Source organism: Balaenoptera ricei, chromosome 11 (assembly GCF_028023285.1).
Source record: "Balaenoptera ricei isolate mBalRic1 chromosome 11, mBalRic1.hap2, whole genome shotgun sequence".
Taxonomy (NCBI): Eukaryota; Metazoa; Chordata; class Mammalia; order Artiodactyla; family Balaenopteridae; genus Balaenoptera; species Balaenoptera ricei.
This window is the reverse complement of record NC_082649.1, coordinates 20899572-20920635: the sequence shown is the minus strand read 5'-3', so window position 1 is coordinate 20920635 and position 21064 is coordinate 20899572. Positions and strand designations below refer to the sequence as shown.

The following is a 21064-nucleotide window of genomic DNA, read 5'->3' as shown; positions in this document are numbered from 1 at the left end:
GAGGAGTGGCGGAGGCAGCCACTTGAGAAGTTTCCAAAAGCCACTCGTATTCTGACAGTGCTCTGTCCCTGTGAGAACTCTGACGAATCACTCATTTAGTACATTATTCCAAGAGAGCTACAAGCAATGCCAAAGGAGTCAGTTTAAGACAAATCATTGTCCTCTTTGGCAATAAACACATTCTGTTCCAGATGGAGTAGCAGAGTCCAGCACTCCTGATAAGAACGACCTCAGGTATCAATACGCTGTTTGAATTCTGTCACGTTCATCAATGTAGCGTGACTTTCTGAAAGGTCCCCTGCATGACAGTGCTAATTCAGTTGGAATGAACTCCAGACCTAAGGAGGGAAGCCTGGCTTCCGATGCAGACCCCGACGTGAAATTTCTGTGGAATGTTAAGTGCGCAGCGTTAAGTGAAGAACCTTTGCAGATCTCTGCTTTCTGACCTATAAAATTATTTCTAAGGTCTCTTTCTGCTCTACAAATCGACTACTGCATGATTTTTGACCCTATAAAAAGGAATTTCATCCTGCCCTGGGCATCCAATTTGACAGATATTTTGCAGTTAGTCCCCTACCACCACCTCTAGCCCGACACTTTATACTCTACAAAGTGATTTCATCCATGATTTCCTTTGATCCACATAACAACCCTGTGAGTAGAGGTAGATTTTAGCAAACCCATTTTATAGATGAGAAAATGGAGACTCGGAGGAGATAAGTGACTTCCTCAAGGTCACTTAGCTGGTTACTGGAATAAGTGAGAAGGGGACTCAGGTGTTTCATCTTCTACTCTTGTTTCGTACTCCAGCCGCCCTTTTCCAATGCTCTGCACACTGCCCAAAGGTGTGTCCCCTTCAGCTCTCTTCATTACCTACAATTTTCATCCCCTAATGCTGGTACCTAATGCCACCATGGTGGATTTTCTGACAGGGCTGGTAAAAAGGGGAGAAAGGATCACAGGATAAATTTGTAATGCAGCCCCTGACCACTTCTTTGTGTCTAGCCCCCAGCTCAGGTCCTTAAACAGCATCTCCTTCCAAGTCCCATGGCCCTCTGCACACCAAACCACATTCTTCAACATCCATCCTTCCCATGGCTTCAAATTACTACCTATATTCCAATGGTTCGCAACTAAATGTTTACCTATAGCCACCTACCCAAAACATCCCATGCATATATAATACAGCCTATTAGGAATTTCCACCTGGATATTCTACCATGGCAAGGTCAACTACAACATGTTTGGCCTCCCGTTAACCCCACCTGAACAGTAACTGCAACAGCAAAATCAACCATTCTTGCAAAGTTTTTATTGTGAGGTACGGTGCCAAACTAGGGCAGAAATTTGCAACTCTCCCTACACTCCACCTACCTCAACTCCTTCCACCACAACTATCTCTAAAACATGTTAAATTTACTCCTAGACATTTTCTCAAAAGTGGAAATGTGCCAAAAATATTACTCATTAGCACAGAATAGAAATCCCTGAAATATCTGGTAAATGCTCCATTTTCTAGCCTCATTTTTCGTCATATCTCTATATTCCCCTTCTAACTATCCATATCCAGTTATAGGGCAGTTCCCCACATGATCCAGGCCCTGTCTCCATGCTTTCTACAACTGTTCTCTTAGCCTAGAATCCTGTTCCCCTCTGTAGCCGGAATAAATCATCTGTATTCCTCCCTACTCAGCTCAGCTCAAGCACCACCTCCTGGAGGAGATGTTCTTGCTCTTGTTCCTTCCGTGCCCTTCACACTCCAAACTGCGTTTGATGATCTCATAGCATCCAGTGGGGACCTCAGTAATCAAATGTGTTAGAAAACGGTCAAGAATGCAGTAATCTGGGGATCCAAGGACGCCTTTGAGAATCGATGCACACTCATCCAGAAAAATTGGTATGAGATTTTACACATAACTTTGGAAGTTCATGGAGAGCTAGAGGCACCAGACTCCAGATACACAACTTGTACCTGAGAGCAACGGTGAAGCCCTACCCTCTCTCCCCAGGGCCTAGCACACTTCTTGGAACAATCTCTAAGAAACATATAAAAAGTATTATAAGCCCAGGAACTTACTGAATGTGGGTTCTGAATAGTCCATCATTTTTCTATTGATCAATGGTAAGTCACTGAAGGTAGCATTATGAAAATTTGCATAGATGTATGGGTCCATTTCTGGGATCTCTCTGTCGCACTGGTCTGTCTACCTCTGCACACTGTCCTAATTATGATAAGTCCTAATATGTGGTAGGGCAAGACTACCAACCTTCTTGTTCTTCCTCATAAGTGTCTGGGCTTATGAAGCCATATACTTCACTCTAAGTACTGGTTTAGCGGCATCTCACAGGTTCTGATTACTAACTACTTTATTGTTTAATTATAAATATCCTCTAATTCAAATTATGCCCTCCCCTTTGACCCTTGGGTTACAAGTAATTTTTAAATGTATAAACATGTGAGGTTTTTCCCTTTTTTAAATTGTTATTAATTCCTAATTTATTTTAAATGAAACCAGAGAATACCGCCTTTGAAAATTGTTGAGATGTTCTTATAGACCTCATGTCAAATATTTCACGTATCCTTGCAAAGAACTGATAGTCTCCTATTATTGGTGCACTGATCACATAGGTCCACTAGGTCATAATTGAGAATTCTATTGTTCAAATATTCTTTATCATTATAAAGAATTTTTTCAAATATTCTTTATCATTACTTTATTTACTTGATCTATCAGTTACTGGCAGTCATTTTGAAAGATCTCTACCATAATAGTAAATGTTATCAATTTTTCTTTGTAATTCTGTCCACTTACTCATACATATAAAGCCATATAATTAAATACATACACAGTTGAAATTATCTCTGGCAAATTGGATCATTTGTCATTATTCACTGATCTATTTTATCTCTAGTAATGTCTTTTTTTTTTTGACCACACTGTGCAGCATGCGGGACCTTAGTTCCCTGACCAGGGATCGAACCCATGCCGCCTGCAGTGGAAGCGTGGAGTCTTAACCACTGGACCGCCAGGAAAGTCCTAGTGATGCCTTTTCTACTGCATCACTAGATTTTGAGTGAGAGCATTCCTTCTGGTGTGGAACTGAACCTTGTATTACAGGATGTTTAGGATCATTATCAACTGCCCATGCCAACCCAAAATAATCCCAAACATTTCCTAATGCTCCTCTTGGTATGCAGTATGATCCCTGGTATACTGCCTCTGTTTTGGTGGTTACACTAGAAATTTTAACCTGCATACTTTACTTCATGTCTAAAGCAGCACTGTCCAACAGAACTTTCTGAGATGATGGGAATACGTGTGCTGTGCAATATGGGAGCCACTAGCCACAGGTGGCTATTGAGCCCTTTAAATGTGGCTAGTGCAACTGAGAAACTGAATTTTAAATTTCATTGAATTTTAATTAATTTACATTTAAATGACCATATGTGGCTAATGGACAAGACAATGGACAACCCAGATCTAATGTTGATCCCTTAAATCTTTTCCAGAATAAAACTAGGATGTTAGGGGCTTCCCTGGTGGCGCAGTGGTTGAGAATCTGCCTGCTAATGCAGGGGACACGGGTTCGAGCCCTGGTCTGGGAAGATCCCACATGCCACGGAGCAGCTGGGCCCGTGAGCCACAACTACTGAGCCTGCGCGTCTGGAGCCTGTGCCCCGCAACGGGAGGGGCCGCGATAGTGAAAGGCCCGCGCACCGCGATGAAGAGCGGTCCCCGCACCGCGATGAAGAGTGGCCCCCACTTGCCGCAACTAGAGAAAGCCCTCGCACGAACCGAAGACCCAACACAGCCAAAAATAAATAAATAAATAAATAAAGTAGCTATAAAAAAAAAAAAAAAAAAAAAAAAAAAAAAAACTAGGATGTTAGACTTCTTTTACTCACTCCTAACTGACTTAGATGCTCACATCTAGTATTTTACTTGCATTTATTCTTAATTTGACAGCAAAAATTAGACATCAATGTTGTTGTCTCATACAGTTGATGTTTCACATTTGGCATTTTCCCTGCTCACTATTCTTTCCTGCAGCTCAGACCCTCTTTCTTTGATAATGTTTCCTTTGTCCTAAAGCATATCCTTTAGATGTTTATTTAGTGTGGTCTACTGGCAGTAAACTATCTTGGATTTTGTTTGGATGAAATGTTTTCATTTCATCCTCATTCTTAATAGTAGGTTTATTGAGTATATAATTCTTGATTTGTTCTCTCAGAAGCATGAAGATATTATTTGTCTTTTTAGCTTCCTGTCAAGAAATGAGCTGTCCTGTCAGTCTTCAGTTTGATCTTTTTAAAGTAATATGGCTTTTCCTTCCCTCTGGCTCCTTTTAAGATCTTCTCTTTGTCTTCAGTGTTTTCCACTTTTCATTACGATGATTCGAGACATGGATTTGCTTCTATCTTTCCTGCCTGGGTTTCGCTGGACTTCCTGAATCTGAAGATTCTAGCCTTTCATCAATCCCTGAAATTCTCAGCCACCATCCCCTCAATTGTTACCTTCTCCTATTTATCCTCTCTTTCCTTCTGGAAATCTAATTTGGCTTATGTTAAATTTTCTCACTCTATCCATGTTTCTTAACTTTTCTTACATATTCTCCATTTTGTGAGTCTATGTGTCCTACCTTGAGACAACTTGAATGACCAGGCCCTGTATTTGAAATGTGATAATCAGATTTCATTTTGCATGTATCTTCCAAATGATAGTTAGGAGAATCTATATTTCTTAACTGTAAAAATAACTAATGGTACTTAAAAAACCCTGTACAATATTTGTAAAATAAATTGAGTTAATATCCTTAACATGGCAGCTATGCTCACATATTCTTGCAGTGAGCAAATGACTAGCTGTAATTCATTACAAGCAAATACAACTTCCACACTGAATTGCTCTGAAATTTCTCTTTCTTTTGCTTTGGAAAATATTATATAAAATGTAGGAAAATAAGAAAACTCAGAGAACTCTCCCAGCAAACTGAGTTAGTACTTGCCAAAATGCCACCTACACCCCTCAGGCCTCATTTCCTTGGTAAACCTGATATTTACCAGTGAGGTATTTCACAGTTGAAGCCCTGAGGGAAATGAAGCATTTTCAAGGCCAAAACAAGCATTCTAAAATTTAAGTCCAGAAGGGGAAAATGAAAGTTCCCTTATGTTAAAACATTCAAATCCCACTTATTCATCTACGATTACCCCAGGAGTAAATGTTAGGATCAAAAACAGGGAAAACAGGAGGTGAGTTGTCATTTAAAAACACCTAAAACAGGCCAGTCCAGAGAAAATATCACCTCGTTTCAAAGAAGGACTTTCTCCACACTTACTGCTTTCTTCTCCTCCAGGAAGTTTGCTAAGAAGGCTGGCTCTTCCGGCCATTTCTTTGGCTTTTCTGAACTAGTATTTTTTTTGACAGATGACTCAAAGAGCTATTTGAACTTATTCTTATCCAGAATTCAAAATGTGTACTACTGACCATGATACAGGATGAGTAAATATTAAGGATAAAATCTCCCTAATTATCTCGAGACAAAGACAATCTTGCGCAAGGAGGCTCAGTCCCAACAAATTAGGTGACTTGCTTGGAGCAAACAGCTCGTAGCAAACCCAGGTCACAAATCCAGCCTTGCTAGTCCCATTTTTTAAAATTCACTACAATAAAAACATATTTTTACAAAATAATACATTCACTTTAGCTTTTGCTAGTATAACATGTTAATCTTAGAGAATTTCAGAAATAGAGAAAGGACTCTTTTTTAACCAAACAAAATATAATACTACTAGTGAAATAAATAAGGACACAGTTGTTTAAGAAACTGAATATTGATTGTAGTAAAAATACATTTTTTTCCTACATAATTTTAAGAAAAGCAAGGTGCTGGAAAGCTATATAAATAGATAAATGGGGATTTTTTTTTTTTTTAATCATAAAATGATGTCCACTTGTCAGGTCAACTGGAAGGAAAAAGAAAGGAAGTAACTGCCTATAGTCTGTTGAAAGTATCAAAAACTGTGAACTCAGTGAAAGAGAAATTAATAAGTAACATTTAATTAAGAAGTTGTGGTTGAGGATGTGCTTTGATTCATGCCACAAGTCCCTGAAGGGAAGAGAAGGGAAGAGAACTTGCAACTCAAAAGGATTGAGAGTAAAGAAAACAAGGGAGTGGGGAATAGAAAAACTCAGGGCATTTGGAAGCCGGGGACCTCAGAGATAGAATGAGAGAAAAGCAGGCGATGACACTTGCAAATAAGGAAGCTGTAATGAACGGAGAACACTGGTGACACTGACAAGGGGCCAGAAAGGTCAGCCTCAAAAAATTCGGGGATGGGCGTCCCTGGTGGCGCAGTGGTTGAGAGTCTGCCTGCCAATGCAGGGGACACGGGTTCGAGCCCTGGTCTGGGAAGATCCCACATGCCGCAGAGCAACTAGGCCCATGAGTCACAATTACTGAGCCTGCGCGTCTGGAGCCTGTGCTCCACAACAAGAGAGGCCGCGATAATGAGAGGCCCACGCACCGCGATGAAGAGTGGCCCCCGCTTGCCCCAACTAGAGAAAGCCCTCGCACAGAAACGAAGACCCAGCACAGCCATAAATAAATAAATTAATTAATTAATTTTTTTAAAAGTTTAAAAAAAAAATTCGGGGAATGTCTATTTACAGAAAAATATTTTTGGTCCTAAATATATTGTTATTATTTCAGGCTTTTAAAAATTCAAATGCCTTTTACTTTAGACCTCTGCCTTCTACTCCCTCCCAAGAATGACTGGCAAAAGTCAATTCCAACCATCTGGTGTGCTGGGGAGGAAACGGACCAAAATTTCAAGGGATAACTTGTGGTTTAGACCAGTTGAAACAAGTGCCCGTAGGAAGCCGTTTCACAGGAAAGTTCCAGTTGCAATGTTTCGTGCTGATTTAAATGACAGCCCATTCTTAGTATATAAGGAATTCTTACAAAAACTTTAAAGGAAAAAGTTAGGCAATAGATACAAATATGTAATTTACAAAAGAAGAAATACAAATGGATAATAAAATTACTTGATGCATCACTGGTTATTAAAGAAATCCAAAAGACAAAATAAGATTTTTTTTAACCTGTTACACTGACAAATATTAAAAGGTTAACATGCTTAGTATTGGTGAGGGTGTGACAAAACAAGCAATTGGGTACACTACCGGAAAACAGTTTGTGAATACATACGAACGTATAAAATGTGCGTACCATTTGACCTCGGAATGGATCAACTACAGGCATTGACTCTAATAGGATTCATCAGAAATTAGAAAATAAATTATGCTGGCTGTGAGATAATAGAAAATGTATATTGGTCTCTGCCCCCAGTTCCTGGCACAGAGCTCCTGAAACCCTTGTAATTTCCTAAGTGATAAGAACACTAGGAGCATCTTTTGTTCTAACAGTTGATCCTTGATCCTGGTTCCTGACACAGGGCTCCTGAAACCCTTGTAATTTCCTGGGTGATGGGGGTGTCTTTTGCTTTATTGGGTGGGCTCTTGGATGGCTCCTGGATGAGGGCTGGTCACTGGAAAGACCAAGACATGATTAGAAGCTTGGAATTTTCAGCTCCACACCCACCTCCTAAGGAGGGCTAAAAATGGATTTAATGACTGGTCATGCCTACATGACAAAGCCTCCATCAAAACCCCAAAAGTATGGGTTCAGAGGGCTGGTGAACACGTGGAGGTGCTGGGAGAGTGGTGTGCTCCAAGAGAGCATGGAAGCCCTGAAACCTTTCCCACATACCTTGCCCTGTACATTTCTTCCATCTGGCTGTTCATCTATATCTTTTATCATATCCTTTAATAAACTGGTAAACATAAGTGTTTCCCTGAGTTCTGGGAGCCACTCTGGCAAGTCAACTGAACTGGAGGAGGGGTTATAAGAACCTCGGATTTATTGCCAATTGGTCAGGAGCTCAGGTACAAACTGGACTCCCAGTTGGTATCTGAAGTGGGGCGGGGGCAGTCTTGTGGGACTGAGCCCTTAAACTGTGGGATCTAATGCTATCTCCAGGTAGATAGTGTCTGAATTGAGTTAAATAGTAGGACACCCAGCTGGGGGGTGGGGGGGAACCCAGCACATCTGGTGACCAGAAGTGTCAAAACTGAGGAGTTCTGTGTGAAAGTAAAGGAGAGACACAGAGGAGGACTGAGCTTCCCCACTACACTGGTACATCTATACAATGAAATACCATGTAGCCACTAAAATGATGATGAGTACTCACTGATCTAGAATTGTAATCACGATATTGTACCAAATATAAAAAAGTACGTATAGTATGATCACATACATAAAATTGTGTGTGTAGACAGAGAATGTTTGGAAATTCACTAAAATATTAAGAATGATGCTGTCCCCGGGATTTCAAGTGATTTTTACTATTCAAATGTTTCACAAAGAGTAGTTTCATTTTTACAGTCAGAAGTAAATAAGCAACAAAGATGACTTTATTTTAAATGTGTAAGAAAGTATCCTTTTTACATATTTGATCCTTCATGGAGGATAAAACAAGTGCTGTTAGGTAACAACTGATCTGGCAGAACTCTGTACCAACCAACCAATCCTTTTTCTACCCCTTTGTCTTTGCTCAGAATGTACTCAAAATAACCACAGTTAAGTAAAATAAAAATGATACACAAGAGTCTCTCTGTATTGTACGTACAGGAAGAAAGGGGCTTAAACTCCTAAATAATCCACAACGTTCTCTCCCACATTAATTAAATTTACAAACAGAATAATTAGCATGTTGCAAAGTTATGATTGAGTTGCTCATCAAATCCCTCTGAGCTACAGCAATTGTGTTCTCAGAAGAAAATGAACCAAATAAATATAGAAATTTAGACAAGGTCTTTTTAAGACATCCTTGAACAGACAGATTGAAAATGATGAAAACTTTCGGAAAGTGAAATGTCTTCTGCTGTAGCTGTTTTTTGAAGTTACCTTAGGAAAAAGTTGGTCTTAGGTTACTCTCGTCACTTAAATTTCAAAGACTTTTTTTTTTTTCAACCTATGAGCCTATAGACTAGTCTCCGCTACTTTGGGTGCCTTGTAACTTCATTCTAAATCCCTTTTTAATCTTTCAACCAGCTCCTTACCTAGTGGCAAACTCTCCATATACGCAGCAGCTTGGCACTAAGCACACAGCTCCTGTCATCTCTCCCATTCTCTAAATCGAATGTAATAACAGGAGATATTTTTTCGCGAAGCAGACTTCTCTTTCTAAGCAAAAATCAATCTTTCCCTTATCAGTGGCAACCTGTCATACATTAAATATGGTTAGAGATTTACCGTCAAAAACAAAATTGAATTTGATAGGTTTTACTTGATCTTATTATGCAAAAAGTTATTCCAAAAATTATAAATGAAGCTGGGAAAGGCACAATTTTTACTACACATGCACACGTGCATGCACACACACACCTATAAAACATAGGATAGCACGGTATGAAATGCTATCACACATAGTTAAGTCATAACAATTTCATTTTCCAAAATAACAGAGACCACAAACCTTGAGTTGTTCATCTACAACTCTCGTAACTTCTCCGGCCATTGATTCCAGGGTCTCCTGAATTGGACTGGATAACAAGCCACTGGCTCCCGCCCAAGATGCACCACCAACGTGGTATAAATTTGGTAACAACTGTAAGAAAAATAAAAGTAACCTCTCCATAATAAATATTTAAATAAGCACCAAAGTCACTGCAGAGTTCATAAAACAGGGTGGAGAAATACTAGCGATAAACAAAGATCGTCTTGATGAAAGGCCCTTTATACCAATTAAAAAACTGAGGTCCAGCTTTGAAACCAGAGGAACAGTACCTTACCTGTTTGTGGCTTAATGTCTTCATCTCGGGTGTGAGAGTATTTGACTAACCCATGAGGTTCCTCCTACTTATAAAATTCAGTGACTGTGTGATTCTAATAGCAGAGCCTGGACCAGATCTCAGGTTTTCTGACTCCCAGTTAGTCCTTTCTCTATGAAATCACACTTTGGGGACCACAGTCTAAGTTGAGAGAAGCTTCCTTTTAGAGGTGACAGAGGAGAGTTTCGTGCTATCAGTTTGGCAGTAGAATCATGTGCAACGAGTTGCTACTCACTGAAACTACAACTACCTCCCAGTTACCTAGAACCTGATTATACCCTTTGTAAATCACACTGACCCTCTGCTTTTAATTCTATACAGCCAGCTGGCTGTATCCGAGGCTGCAGAACCCGTGGATGAGGAGGCCCACCTGTGCTACGCCATGCCATTTCATATATAAGGGATTTGAGCATCCACAGATTTTGGTATCTGCAGGGGGTCCTGGAACCAATCCCCCCGCCCCCCCGCAGATTCTGAGGGACAACTGTATTTTGATTATTGGTAATTAGCAGGGGTACAGAAAGGAGGCAAAGACTAACTCAGTTCACCTTGCCACTTGTTAGTAACCTTGAAATTGGGTGGAAAAGTAAATTTAGTTAGAACGAGTTCCTAAAACTGAAGTTTACGAAGTCTTTTTATTCCACGGGACTCACGTAGCTGGAAGTGAAACTCACCGTTTTAGAGTTCTTAGCATCACGCATGAGCCTTTCTGCTGATTTCAGATCTTCCTGGACAGCACCTCCCCCACAGTTTCGTAAAGAGTTGAGATGATCTTGCACTTTCACACATATTCTGTCAATCATCTGCTCCACACGTAACAATGAGGGCAAGCGTCCAAGTCAGCACAGCCAATGTTCAGACAAAAGGAAACACTGAATGAGGATGAACACTTCTCCTAACTGGAATCTTCAAGAAGACAGCTTAGAGCCAATTATTAATTTATCTATTTCTATAAGAAACCTTTAGCAACGTTAATTCCAAACAAACATGTAAGGGATTTTGGTCCCCTCTCCTGCCTTAGGAAATGCAGCATGTAGAACAAAAGTGAATACTTCTTGATGATTCAGAATCTCATAGTTACTCAGTGACATTTTGCTTGATAGTAACTCTTCTTCATTAATTTTTATTGAGTACCCTATATGTGTCAGACATAGTGCTGGGTACTGAGGAAACAGAAAAAGGAGATGTACAATTCTGAGGCAGTTGATGACAAAATGATGCCCACAGCCAGTTGGTCTCAATATTATGGAAATCAGAACATCCCTGGAAATTAATATTTTTTAATTAGTTCAATTATATCAGGTAATTTTCTACCAAAAAAAAGCACAAGCTGAGGTTTTATTATATTAACATAGGCAATAATAAAGTTAATAACATCTAGTTTCTATTCTATTAAGGTCCTTCTCCCATGTTAATTACATCTGAATCACTTTCAGATGTTTCATGGATTTAAACATAAAACCCACAGGGTAGTGGCAGATCACTACTGTGGACAAAAACTAGTACAGAAGGGTAAGATTATGCTCTATTCTATTTGTATGTATAAAGAGAAACATGAACAAAGCTAAGACATCTGAAGAAAAAGACAACTACAGTGTGGTTTTAAAAGTTTCTCCAATATTTTTTTTTAATAGATCTTTATTGGAGTATAATTGCTTCACAATACTGTGTTAGTTTCTGTTGTACAACAAAGTGAATCAGCCATATGCATACACATATCCCCATATCCCCTCCCTCTTGAGCCTCCCTATCCCACCTCTCTAGGTCATCGCAAAGCTAATCTCCCTGTGCTATGTGGCTGCTTCCCACTAGCCATCCATTTTACATTTGGTAGTGTATATATGTCAATGCTACTCTCTCACTTCATCCCAGCTTCCCACCCCTCCACCCCAGGTCCTCAAGTCTATTCTCCATGTCTACATCTTTATTCCTGCCCTGCCACTAGGTTCATCAGTACCATTTTTTTTTTTTAGATTCCATATATATGTGTTGATCAGAGCTGCAGGTTGTCTATTCTTAAAAAAAAATTATTTATTCCCCAGAGACCCTACATATCAAGTCCTATCCCACCTGATAATTCATTTGGCAGAGGTGACGATCCAGCAACAATCTTTTTAATTTAAATTCACACTTCTCTATTTATTTTGAATTATTTGGTACAACAGCTATAGGAGGCCAAAATCAGCCTTCCTTCCCCCGTAAATTCCACAATAGAAACTTTACTACACTGCTCAGCAAACTGAAGGTCTGACTATAGAGCCCGCGTCTACTTGCTGCAGCATCACCAATTCTCCTGCCTTTCTCTTTTAAAAAATCAGGTTCGTAACGTCTACTCCATCTTCTTTTCTAGTGTATGATGAAGACAACCCAGTAAAATAACACCACTCAAAGCACTTAGTCTCTTGACAAAGGGTCAGTGATGCTAATGTTAATGTATGACCTCTAAAAATGGTTCGTTATTCACCTGACCCAGAAAACCCCACAAAATCATGCAAGTCAAGAGGTTCAAATCTTCGCGTTCACTTTAAGAACACTCGTGAAACTGCCCAGGCCATTAAGGGTACACATATCCGAAAAGCCACCAAGTATCTGAAGGATGCCACTTTAAAGAAGCAATGTGTGCCATTCCACTGTTACAATGGTGGAGCTGGTACGTGTGCCCTGGCCAAACAATGGGGCTGGACGCAGGGCTGGTGGCCCAAAAAAGAGTGCTGAATTTTTACTGCACATGCTCAAAAATGCAGAGAGTAATGCTGAACTTAAGGGCTTAGATGTAAATTCTCTGGTCATTGAGCACATCCAGGTGAACAAAGCCCCCAGGATGGGGTGCAGGACTTACAGAGCTCATGGTCAGATCAACCCATACATGAGCTCTCCCTGCCACACTGAGATGATCCTCACTGAAAAAGAACAGATTGTTCCTAAACCAGAAGAGGAGGTTGCACAGAAGAAAAAGATATCCCAGAAGAAACTGAAGAAACAAAAACTTATGGCCCGGTAATAAATGACACAAAAAATAAATGCAAAGTAAAAAAAAAAAGAAAAAAAGAACAGCTCTTATGACTGTAAAATGTACTGAGGCTACATAAGTGAACTATGTGCAACTCCCGTAGGAAAAAGAAGTTACATGAATAATGCTTCTCATGTAATAATCATCTCCCTGACCAAAATCTAAGCTTGTAGGCAGGGATCACATCTTAATTTTCTGCATTTACACAGCACCCTGAAGAGAACTATGTTTTTTTTAATCTTAATTGATATAAATTCCAGCTCTTCCAACTACTGTATTGATCTGTGCTTCCTGAAACAAAAATGGTCATCAATAATTCATATCTCACCAAGAATGAATACCTAATTTCAAGAAACAAAATGAACTCCGTACTAAGAAAGGAACTGATATACATCTGAGGCCACAAAAGACTAATTTGAGAGGCATGTGGATGTGGCACCATAAAATTGATCATCTTTAATAATCATGAGAGACCAGAGACCCTTGAAGCGCGTGCCATTAAGCATACACCAAGGAGAGAGGGTCTAAATGAACTCAGCAAAATGGTCTTTAAGTAGAAATTTTAAAATCACATCCAAAAGAAACATAAAAATTTTGTTCTTCGATTCAAATAAGACATTAAATCTCACAAGTCTCAAAGATTCTTCTGTACACACACTTGCTAAGGGTCAGCACAGCCCAATAGATCACATTCAGATGCTTTGCAACTAAAGACCGCAAGGCCCAGAAAAGTGAAACTATTTAAGATGACACAGAATTACACAGAGTACCAACTGGAAATTTTGAAAACAGGAAACCAAGGATTTTGACTCTCAGTTCATATTCAAGTCCCTAAGATACACAAATAAAAACAAAGGAAACTGCAGTCTGAAAGACTGTCATCTCTTTGGTTATCTCATGAAAGACCTCAGGGTAGATGACGGCATTTGGGCTCTTGATTTTCATCTCCCTACTTTACCCAAACCCCTAGTGTTCCATTTTCTAAAGCACCCCAGGAAAGTTGTTAACTGCCACAGTTTGAGAAGCTCAGTTCTTTCCAAGGAAATGTACTTGGACTTGGTCTTCTCTGAGTCCTCATCTGTCTTCCCATGTTCTTCTACAGGTCACATGTCTTCCCCCTTGAGAGCACTCTAAACAGTCACAAGCTCTCTTCCATGTGACAGTCTTGCCCATGTTTGAACACAACTATCTTTTCTTCTCTAATCTTTTCTTCTTCAGGCTTAACATTCCCAGTTCCTTCTACCATTCTACTGTGACAACATTGTGTGGTCCCTGACTGCCACCTCCCCCTGTCTACCCCAGGTCACTTCTCTGAATTCTCCCTCCATCTAAGACCGTCACAAAACATGCCCCCCCTCAATAAAATATATTGTAACAGAGGAAGAGTGGATCAGTAAGCTGAACGGGGCTATCACCTTTCTTACCGTAGAAAGTATACTTTCATTAATGTGGTATAAGTCAAACTGGCTTCTTTGGCAACTAAATCACACAGCAACTCACATCTCACTTGGTGGTGACCACTTAGGCTTTTCCAAACATACTGGGCTATAGAACCCAAGTGCAGAACTTAGAACCATTAGCAATAAATGCCAGCTTTGGTTGCTTGCAACTTGTTACAACTGTTCTCAGTCCCAGCAAATAGCTTACTTGTGGAAAATTTTATCTTCCTCCACATCTATTTCTTTATTCAATTCAAAAGAAATATACTCAACACCTTGCATTGAATGAGATACAGTCCTGAGTAAGATATACCCTTTGCCACCAAGCAACGTAAAAATCTAGAAGTGGAAAGAAATATTCACAATTAACAATAACACAAGATATAAAGTTTGCATAATATAATATCCACAAAGACAGGCACATTTTATTCACTGCCAAAGCTCCATCTCCTATAATAGTGCCTGCCATATCACAGACCCTTATAAGTGTTTATTCAATGACTAAATAAATGATAGAAAGTTCTAAAGGATTTCAGTCAAGGAAGGGATCACATGTAGCTGATGCTGAAGGTAGCTTTTAGACTGGGTCCTGAAAGATTTCTACAAACTGAGAAAAGAGAAGGGAATTTTAAAAGCAAAGAATGAACATAAGCAATGGCATATCCAGACACCTGTGATTCCTATTTCCTGATTAGGAACAGAGGTACTTTATTATGGGAGATCAGATTGGAATGCTGAGTTGAGGCAAGATAGTGTAAGACTTAGGCACAGGCTAAGGAGTTCAAACACCGTGTACAAGGCATAGAGCATCTATTCCCCCAACTTCTCCCACAATTGTGAAGATCTAAAAATTCCTTACCCCATAACACTCACAGTGACTCGGCTTCCCTGATACAAAGGAAAAGGGCTGTAAAAAGCACAAGGAGACATGGAAGATGAATAAACTAGTTCTTGCAGTGCTTGTAAAAGAAGACATAGGAGGGAGTTAATAAAAAGCCTTAACAAGAGGAGATGCAATAGAAACGGAAAGAAAAGAATGGCTGTAAAAGACACCTTGAAGGTAAATGGGCAGTAAATAGTGACCTTGGATGAATAAAGCAAACGAGGCATCCAAGATGACTCCAGGAGTTCTATCCTCAGTGAATGATGATGTCACTGAGAAAAATGGCAAAATCGGTTGTTCCAAGGGATGAGTTTGGTCTTAGTGACCGTGCTATCTCAGAGGGTCATCTGGATGAAGATACTGAACAAGCAGTTGAAAAAAAGGATTTTCTGGAAAGAAACAGGGACTGAGGGGATAGATCCAGGAGTCATCCACAGACGAGAGAGTTAAAATGGCAGAAGCAGATCAGATAGCACTAAGTACAAAACTCTGAAAAATTATTGCATTTGAAGGATAAAAAGGGAAAGTTATGTAGAAAGGAGACAAAGAGCAGCAGAAAAATATTCAGAACAGCACACTGTCGGATGAACCAAGAAGTGCATCTTAAGAAAGACGAAACAGTCTATAATAATGATAATAATCGTAATAATAAAAATATAGCCACAAACAATGTTTACTAGTGAGGAGCCAAGTACTTTGCATGCATTACCTCACTGAATTGTCACAGCACCTTCTGAGTCATTTCCCCCATTTTTACAGATGAAATCAAGCCTTAAAGAGGTTAGTAAATGACTAACAACATTTCCCACTAAGAGGGAATAGCAGAGCCTGTACTTAAATCCAGGTCATCTGACTTGAGAGCCCAAGTTCCTGACCACTACACATACGGAGGGCCTCTTTTCATCAAAAGACGAAGAGGGAGAAAAGGCCTCTGACTCGGTGACCAGGTCCATTAAGAGCCATCTCAGCAGACAGATTGGGACAGAGGGCACATTCTGAAAGGTTGCAAAGTGAGTGGGTAGCAAAGAAGTCATGAAAGCAAGTATAAAAATCTGCGCATGAAAGGAAGGAAAGAGAGTGTGCTAAGTAAATAGGTCTAGGCAATAAAATTGTTTTGTTTTTTCTTTTAAGGGTGAGAAGACTTAGCATAGGTTGTCAATTCTGGGCCTGTCTTTGTAAATAAAGCTTTATTGGAACAGCCACACTCATTCATGAAGATATTGTCTGTGGCTTCTTCTGCTCTACAATAGCACAGCTGAGTAGTTGCAACAGAGACCATACAGGCGGTAAAGCCTATTTACTGTTTGGTGTTTTATAGAAGAAGTTTGCTAACTCTTGATTAAGAGGGTTTATAAGATGGAAAAGAAGAGATCAAAAGCAGAGGTGGAATGTTGAGTCATGTGAAGGTCAGAGGTGGAGTGTTGTCATGTGAAGGTCTTTCCTAAACAAAGACTAGAGACAAAAACAAATATGTGAACAATTATGAGACTTCAATGTTTCATTGAAACATATTTTAATCCCTCAGTGTCACCCGGGAATGATGACTGGCTATGCGTTTGGCAGAAGTAGTCACAGAGGGTCTATTCTTTCTGTGTTCCTATTTCTGGAAACTTCAATAAGAAGTTCCAATAAGAAGGAGATGAATCTCTCCTAAGGTGACTGAAACAATTAAAGTCTGAAAACTGCTAATCATCATGTCCTAAGAAATCCCCAAAGCGAAAAGGTGGCAGTATACCTACTACATAATGACTCAAATAATTCAGAATGATGTCACCCATGCAGAATGAAACATCTGTATATGCCTCCTGTGTATAATTTCCTCTTGATTGAGAAGATAAAACTTACTTTTAAGAATTAGCATTAAAGGTTGTGGCAGTAATTTTTTTGGATGAGCAAAACACCTGTAAATGAGGAAAAAAGTTAAAAGGATATTGTATTAAGAAAAGCCTGCATTATGGTAGCTCATAAAGGAACCCAAGGCAAAGGTTCAATGTAAGATTTTAGCACTCTCATTGCTTTTAATGTTAAACACTAAAACCAGGAAATAACAGTAAACCATAAAGTACTAAAGGCTAATATTAGTCCCTTGCAGGAAAAAAATTTAGATTTTTTAAGGCACTGGTAAGGTCAAAATAATGTTTTCCTTCTCAAAACTCCCTGTTACTTCACTAATATTCATAATTATTGTTTTTCTTTTTCTCAACACATACCACTTTACTTTTTCTTATATAAATAATACATGCTTACTATAAAGCATTCAAACAATACTGTGAAGTATAAGAGAATAAAAATCACCTAATCACAGCACCTGAGAGAACCATCATTAACATTTTGGTGAACACTCTTCCACAAATCTCTATGCATATCTATGCAGTCATTCATATAATTTTACCTACTTAAAAGATTACACACAACTCATTTATTATGGACATCTTTCCTTCATTCTCTTTTAAGAAAAAGGAACAACAAAAAATTAAAATGACACTCCATCCCAAAGCAGTAAAATACATATTCTTTTCAAGAGCACATGGAACGTGCTCCAGGATAGATCACATGCTGGGCCACAAAACAATTCTCAATATATTTAAGAAGATTGAAATCATATCAAGCAACTTTTCTGACCAGTATAAGACTAGAAATCAACTACAAGAAAAAAAGTGCAAAACCACAAACATGTGGAGGCTAAACAATATGCAACTAAACAACCAATGGGTCACTGAAGAAGTCAAAGAGGAAATCAAAAAACATCTGTAGACAAATAAAAATGGAAACACGATCCAAAATCTATGGGATGCAGCAAAAGCAGTTCTAAGAGGGACGATTATAGCAATACAAGCCTATCCTGGGAAACAAGAACAATTTCAAATAAATAACCTAACTTTGCACCTAAAGGAACTAGAAAAAGGAGAACAAACAAAACCAAAGTTAGTAGAAGGAAAGAAATCCTAAAGATCAGAGCAGAAATAGAGACTAAAAAAAAAAATAGAAAATATTAATGAAACTAAGAGCTGGTTCTTTGAAAATATCAACAAAACTGATAAACCTTTAGCCAGACTAATCAAGAAAAAAGAGAGAGAGGGCTCAAATAAATAAATCAGAAATGAAAGAGAAGTTACAAGTGACATCACAGAAATACAAACGATAAGAGATTACTACAAACAAATATACCCCAATAAAATGGACAATCTAGAAGAAATAAATTCCTAGAAACATACAATCTCCCACGACTGAATCAGTAAGAAATAAAAAACATGAACAGACCAATTACCAGTAATGAAATTAAATCGGTAATAAAAAAAATAAACTCCCAACAAACAAAAGTCCAGGACCAGATGGCTTCACAGGTGAATTCTACCAAACACTGAGAGAAGAGTTAACACTTATCCTTCTCAAAGTATACCAAAAATTGAAGAGGAAGAAACGCTTCCAAAGTCATTCTATGAGATGAGCGTTACCCTCATTTGGTTTTGATACCAAAACCAAAGACACCACAGAAAATTAAAATGACATCTGCCCAAGGTAAGAAAATAGAACAAACCATACAAAATGGTCTCAAATGACAAAACTTTCCCTACCAGTCAGTTCCTCTCAATCTGCTGAAATAAACATTTTTGAAAACCCTCTGTTTTAATCCTTTTGGTGGCTTCCATTTTAAATTTAAATAGTAGATTTACATCTGTATTTTTGACTTATGAATTATAGAATAGAGGATTATTCCATGAAACAAGTAAAAATTTAGTATACTTATACTACCACTCACCTTTCTCCCTCTTCAACTCCTAATTTTAATTAGTTTCATTACTTTTACGTTAAAATTTCCAACATGTACATTTTTTAGTATAGCAATAATTAGGTGTTCCCTTGCTGTCTAAGTTGATATTAAAATTTTAAATCTACTAAAATGCAGGTACAGAATTATGATTATGGGATTCATAGAGAAAGAAATGTAATCCTGTATCTTTTAATTCTGCAGCTCAAAGCAGGTTTTCCCAAAGTGGCAACTTTTTAAAGCTTTCTTTCAGCTCTTATAACTCCTATGATTTCGTTTCTTATTTATACCTCATATTGTATACTTTCTTATTTTTCTTTGTTACACTGGAGAATTTCCTCAAAAAGCCTTTTTTCGTATGGAATATTGGGGGTAAAATTTCTGGGTCCATGTGCGAGGACAGTTTTAGTCTGCCCTCGCATCTGTTTGATAAAATGACTAGATATAGAATTCTTGGTCCAAAACAAATTCCCCTCTGAACCTCATTTGTTTCTAGTAATTGAGATTGATGCTAAGAATTGGTTCCAGTTCCCTTGTAAGATAGTCTTTTTATTCTGTCTGGAACTCTTTAAGATGTTTTTTCTTTATTCTCGGTGTTCTGACCAGGTGTGGGCCTTCACCCATTCATCCATATCAATTTCAGTAGGTCATATCAACCCCAAGATTCATATGAAATGCTTTTCTATTATTTTCTCTTTTTTAACTTTCTCTATTATGTCTCTTTTTAAATTTCGACGTTCCTATTAGAAGGCTATTGGTCACTTTTAATCTCTTCACGATTCTGACTTACTTTTCTCTCATATTTTTTATGTCTTTTTACTGCATGTTTTAAGATTTTCTCTTGTTTTCTACCAGAGAAACAGCTTAATTTGTGCCCTATTGGTTAATTTAAGTCTATATTACAGTTTTCATATTTTCAACTGTTAAGCATTGTTTCTTATTCTCTGATTATTCTTTTTCATAGCAGCTCATTCTTATTTTATGGATATAATATTGTCTCAATTCCTTCTGAACTTACTAATTACAATATTTTTTTAAAGTCCTCTGCTGTACTCTGAATTATCTGAGCTCAGTTCTTTGGTTTATCTTCTTCTTTCTTTGACATCCTATAGGTTTTCCTCAAATATCTTATGATCCTTGGTTTTGGTTAATATTTTTGGAGGAAAACATTCCATACTTTTTTTATTCTAAAGTTGGGTAGAGAGAAGAGGAATGAAGTAAAAAACAGTTTAGTTTCTCTTCAGCACTTGTGTTAATTAATATTCAACAAATTCTTAATTATTCAGAAGAATCTGGGAATTTGTTTCCTACTCATAGAAGTGAGGGGGAGTAGAATAAAAGGAATAGGATGTCTCCAAAGTGGCAAATTTGATTACCCTCAGACTTTTATCATCTGTAATCCAGGGTTCCTAATAGTTGTATGTAAATCTAAGATACACCTTACTGACAATCTTAAAAGGCACAAAATCATCAACAATGAAAAGTGCATATTTAGCATTAGAATTAACCTCCCCCAAACTCTACTTAACATTTGTTGTCATTTTCAGAAACAGGTTCTTACTGCCCCATTGGGAATGATTCAAACGATAAAAATCCTTGGTCCCTGGCTCTTAAAAGGGTCAGTTCAGCATGAGTAAGAGGAGGAACTGTCACTGGGAGAAGACTGGCACCTTCTTACCTGCTGCGTGGTGCTGGTGACAATGCCCTGCTGTAGGCGGTAGGCCTGCTCTTGAAGGTATTTTCTAGTCTCGTGATTCCGGAGCAGATAGTTTTCTATCTGGAAATTAAGCACATGTCTCTCTCAAGAACACATTTCGACAGCAGAGAGTAAAGTCATAAGTGCAACAGCCAGCTGCTAAACTGAAGACCCAAGCAACTAATTCACACATCCTGCCAGGGCCTTGACCCCACAAAACGTATGAGATGGGGAAACTGGCTATTGTCATGATGCATTATGGGTGTTTTTAGTTAGAAATGTCACTCGCAGGTAACCAGGGTAATTTTTATGTCACTCAGTAGTTGACAAAGATGAGCAAGTGTTTAATTGCCTGCAGGGTTAGAGACCCCTTT

The 21064-nt window shown here is 38.5% G+C and overlaps 1 protein-coding gene and 1 pseudogene across 5 annotated transcripts in view; one reads left to right on the top strand and one right to left on the bottom strand.

Annotated features, from left to right (window-relative positions):
- The window catches only part of CARMIL1 (capping protein regulator and myosin 1 linker 1), a 319730-nt gene that overhangs the window by 67783 nt on the left and 230883 nt on the right, over window positions 1-21064 (bottom strand). For all 5 annotated transcript variants that reach the window (XM_059938045.1, XM_059938046.1, XM_059938048.1 and 2 more), the window contains 3 exons: window positions 20673-20771; window positions 10568-10696; window positions 9539-9670 (listed from right to left, as the gene is read on the bottom strand). In XM_059938045.1, coding sequence (XP_059794028.1) covers window positions 9539-9670; window positions 10568-10696; window positions 20673-20771 — 360 coding nt within the window. The remainder of the gene's footprint in view (window positions 1-9538; window positions 9671-10567; window positions 10697-20672; window positions 20772-21064) is intronic.
- On the top strand, window positions 12342-12894 carry LOC132375432 (large ribosomal subunit protein uL22-like; annotated as a pseudogene).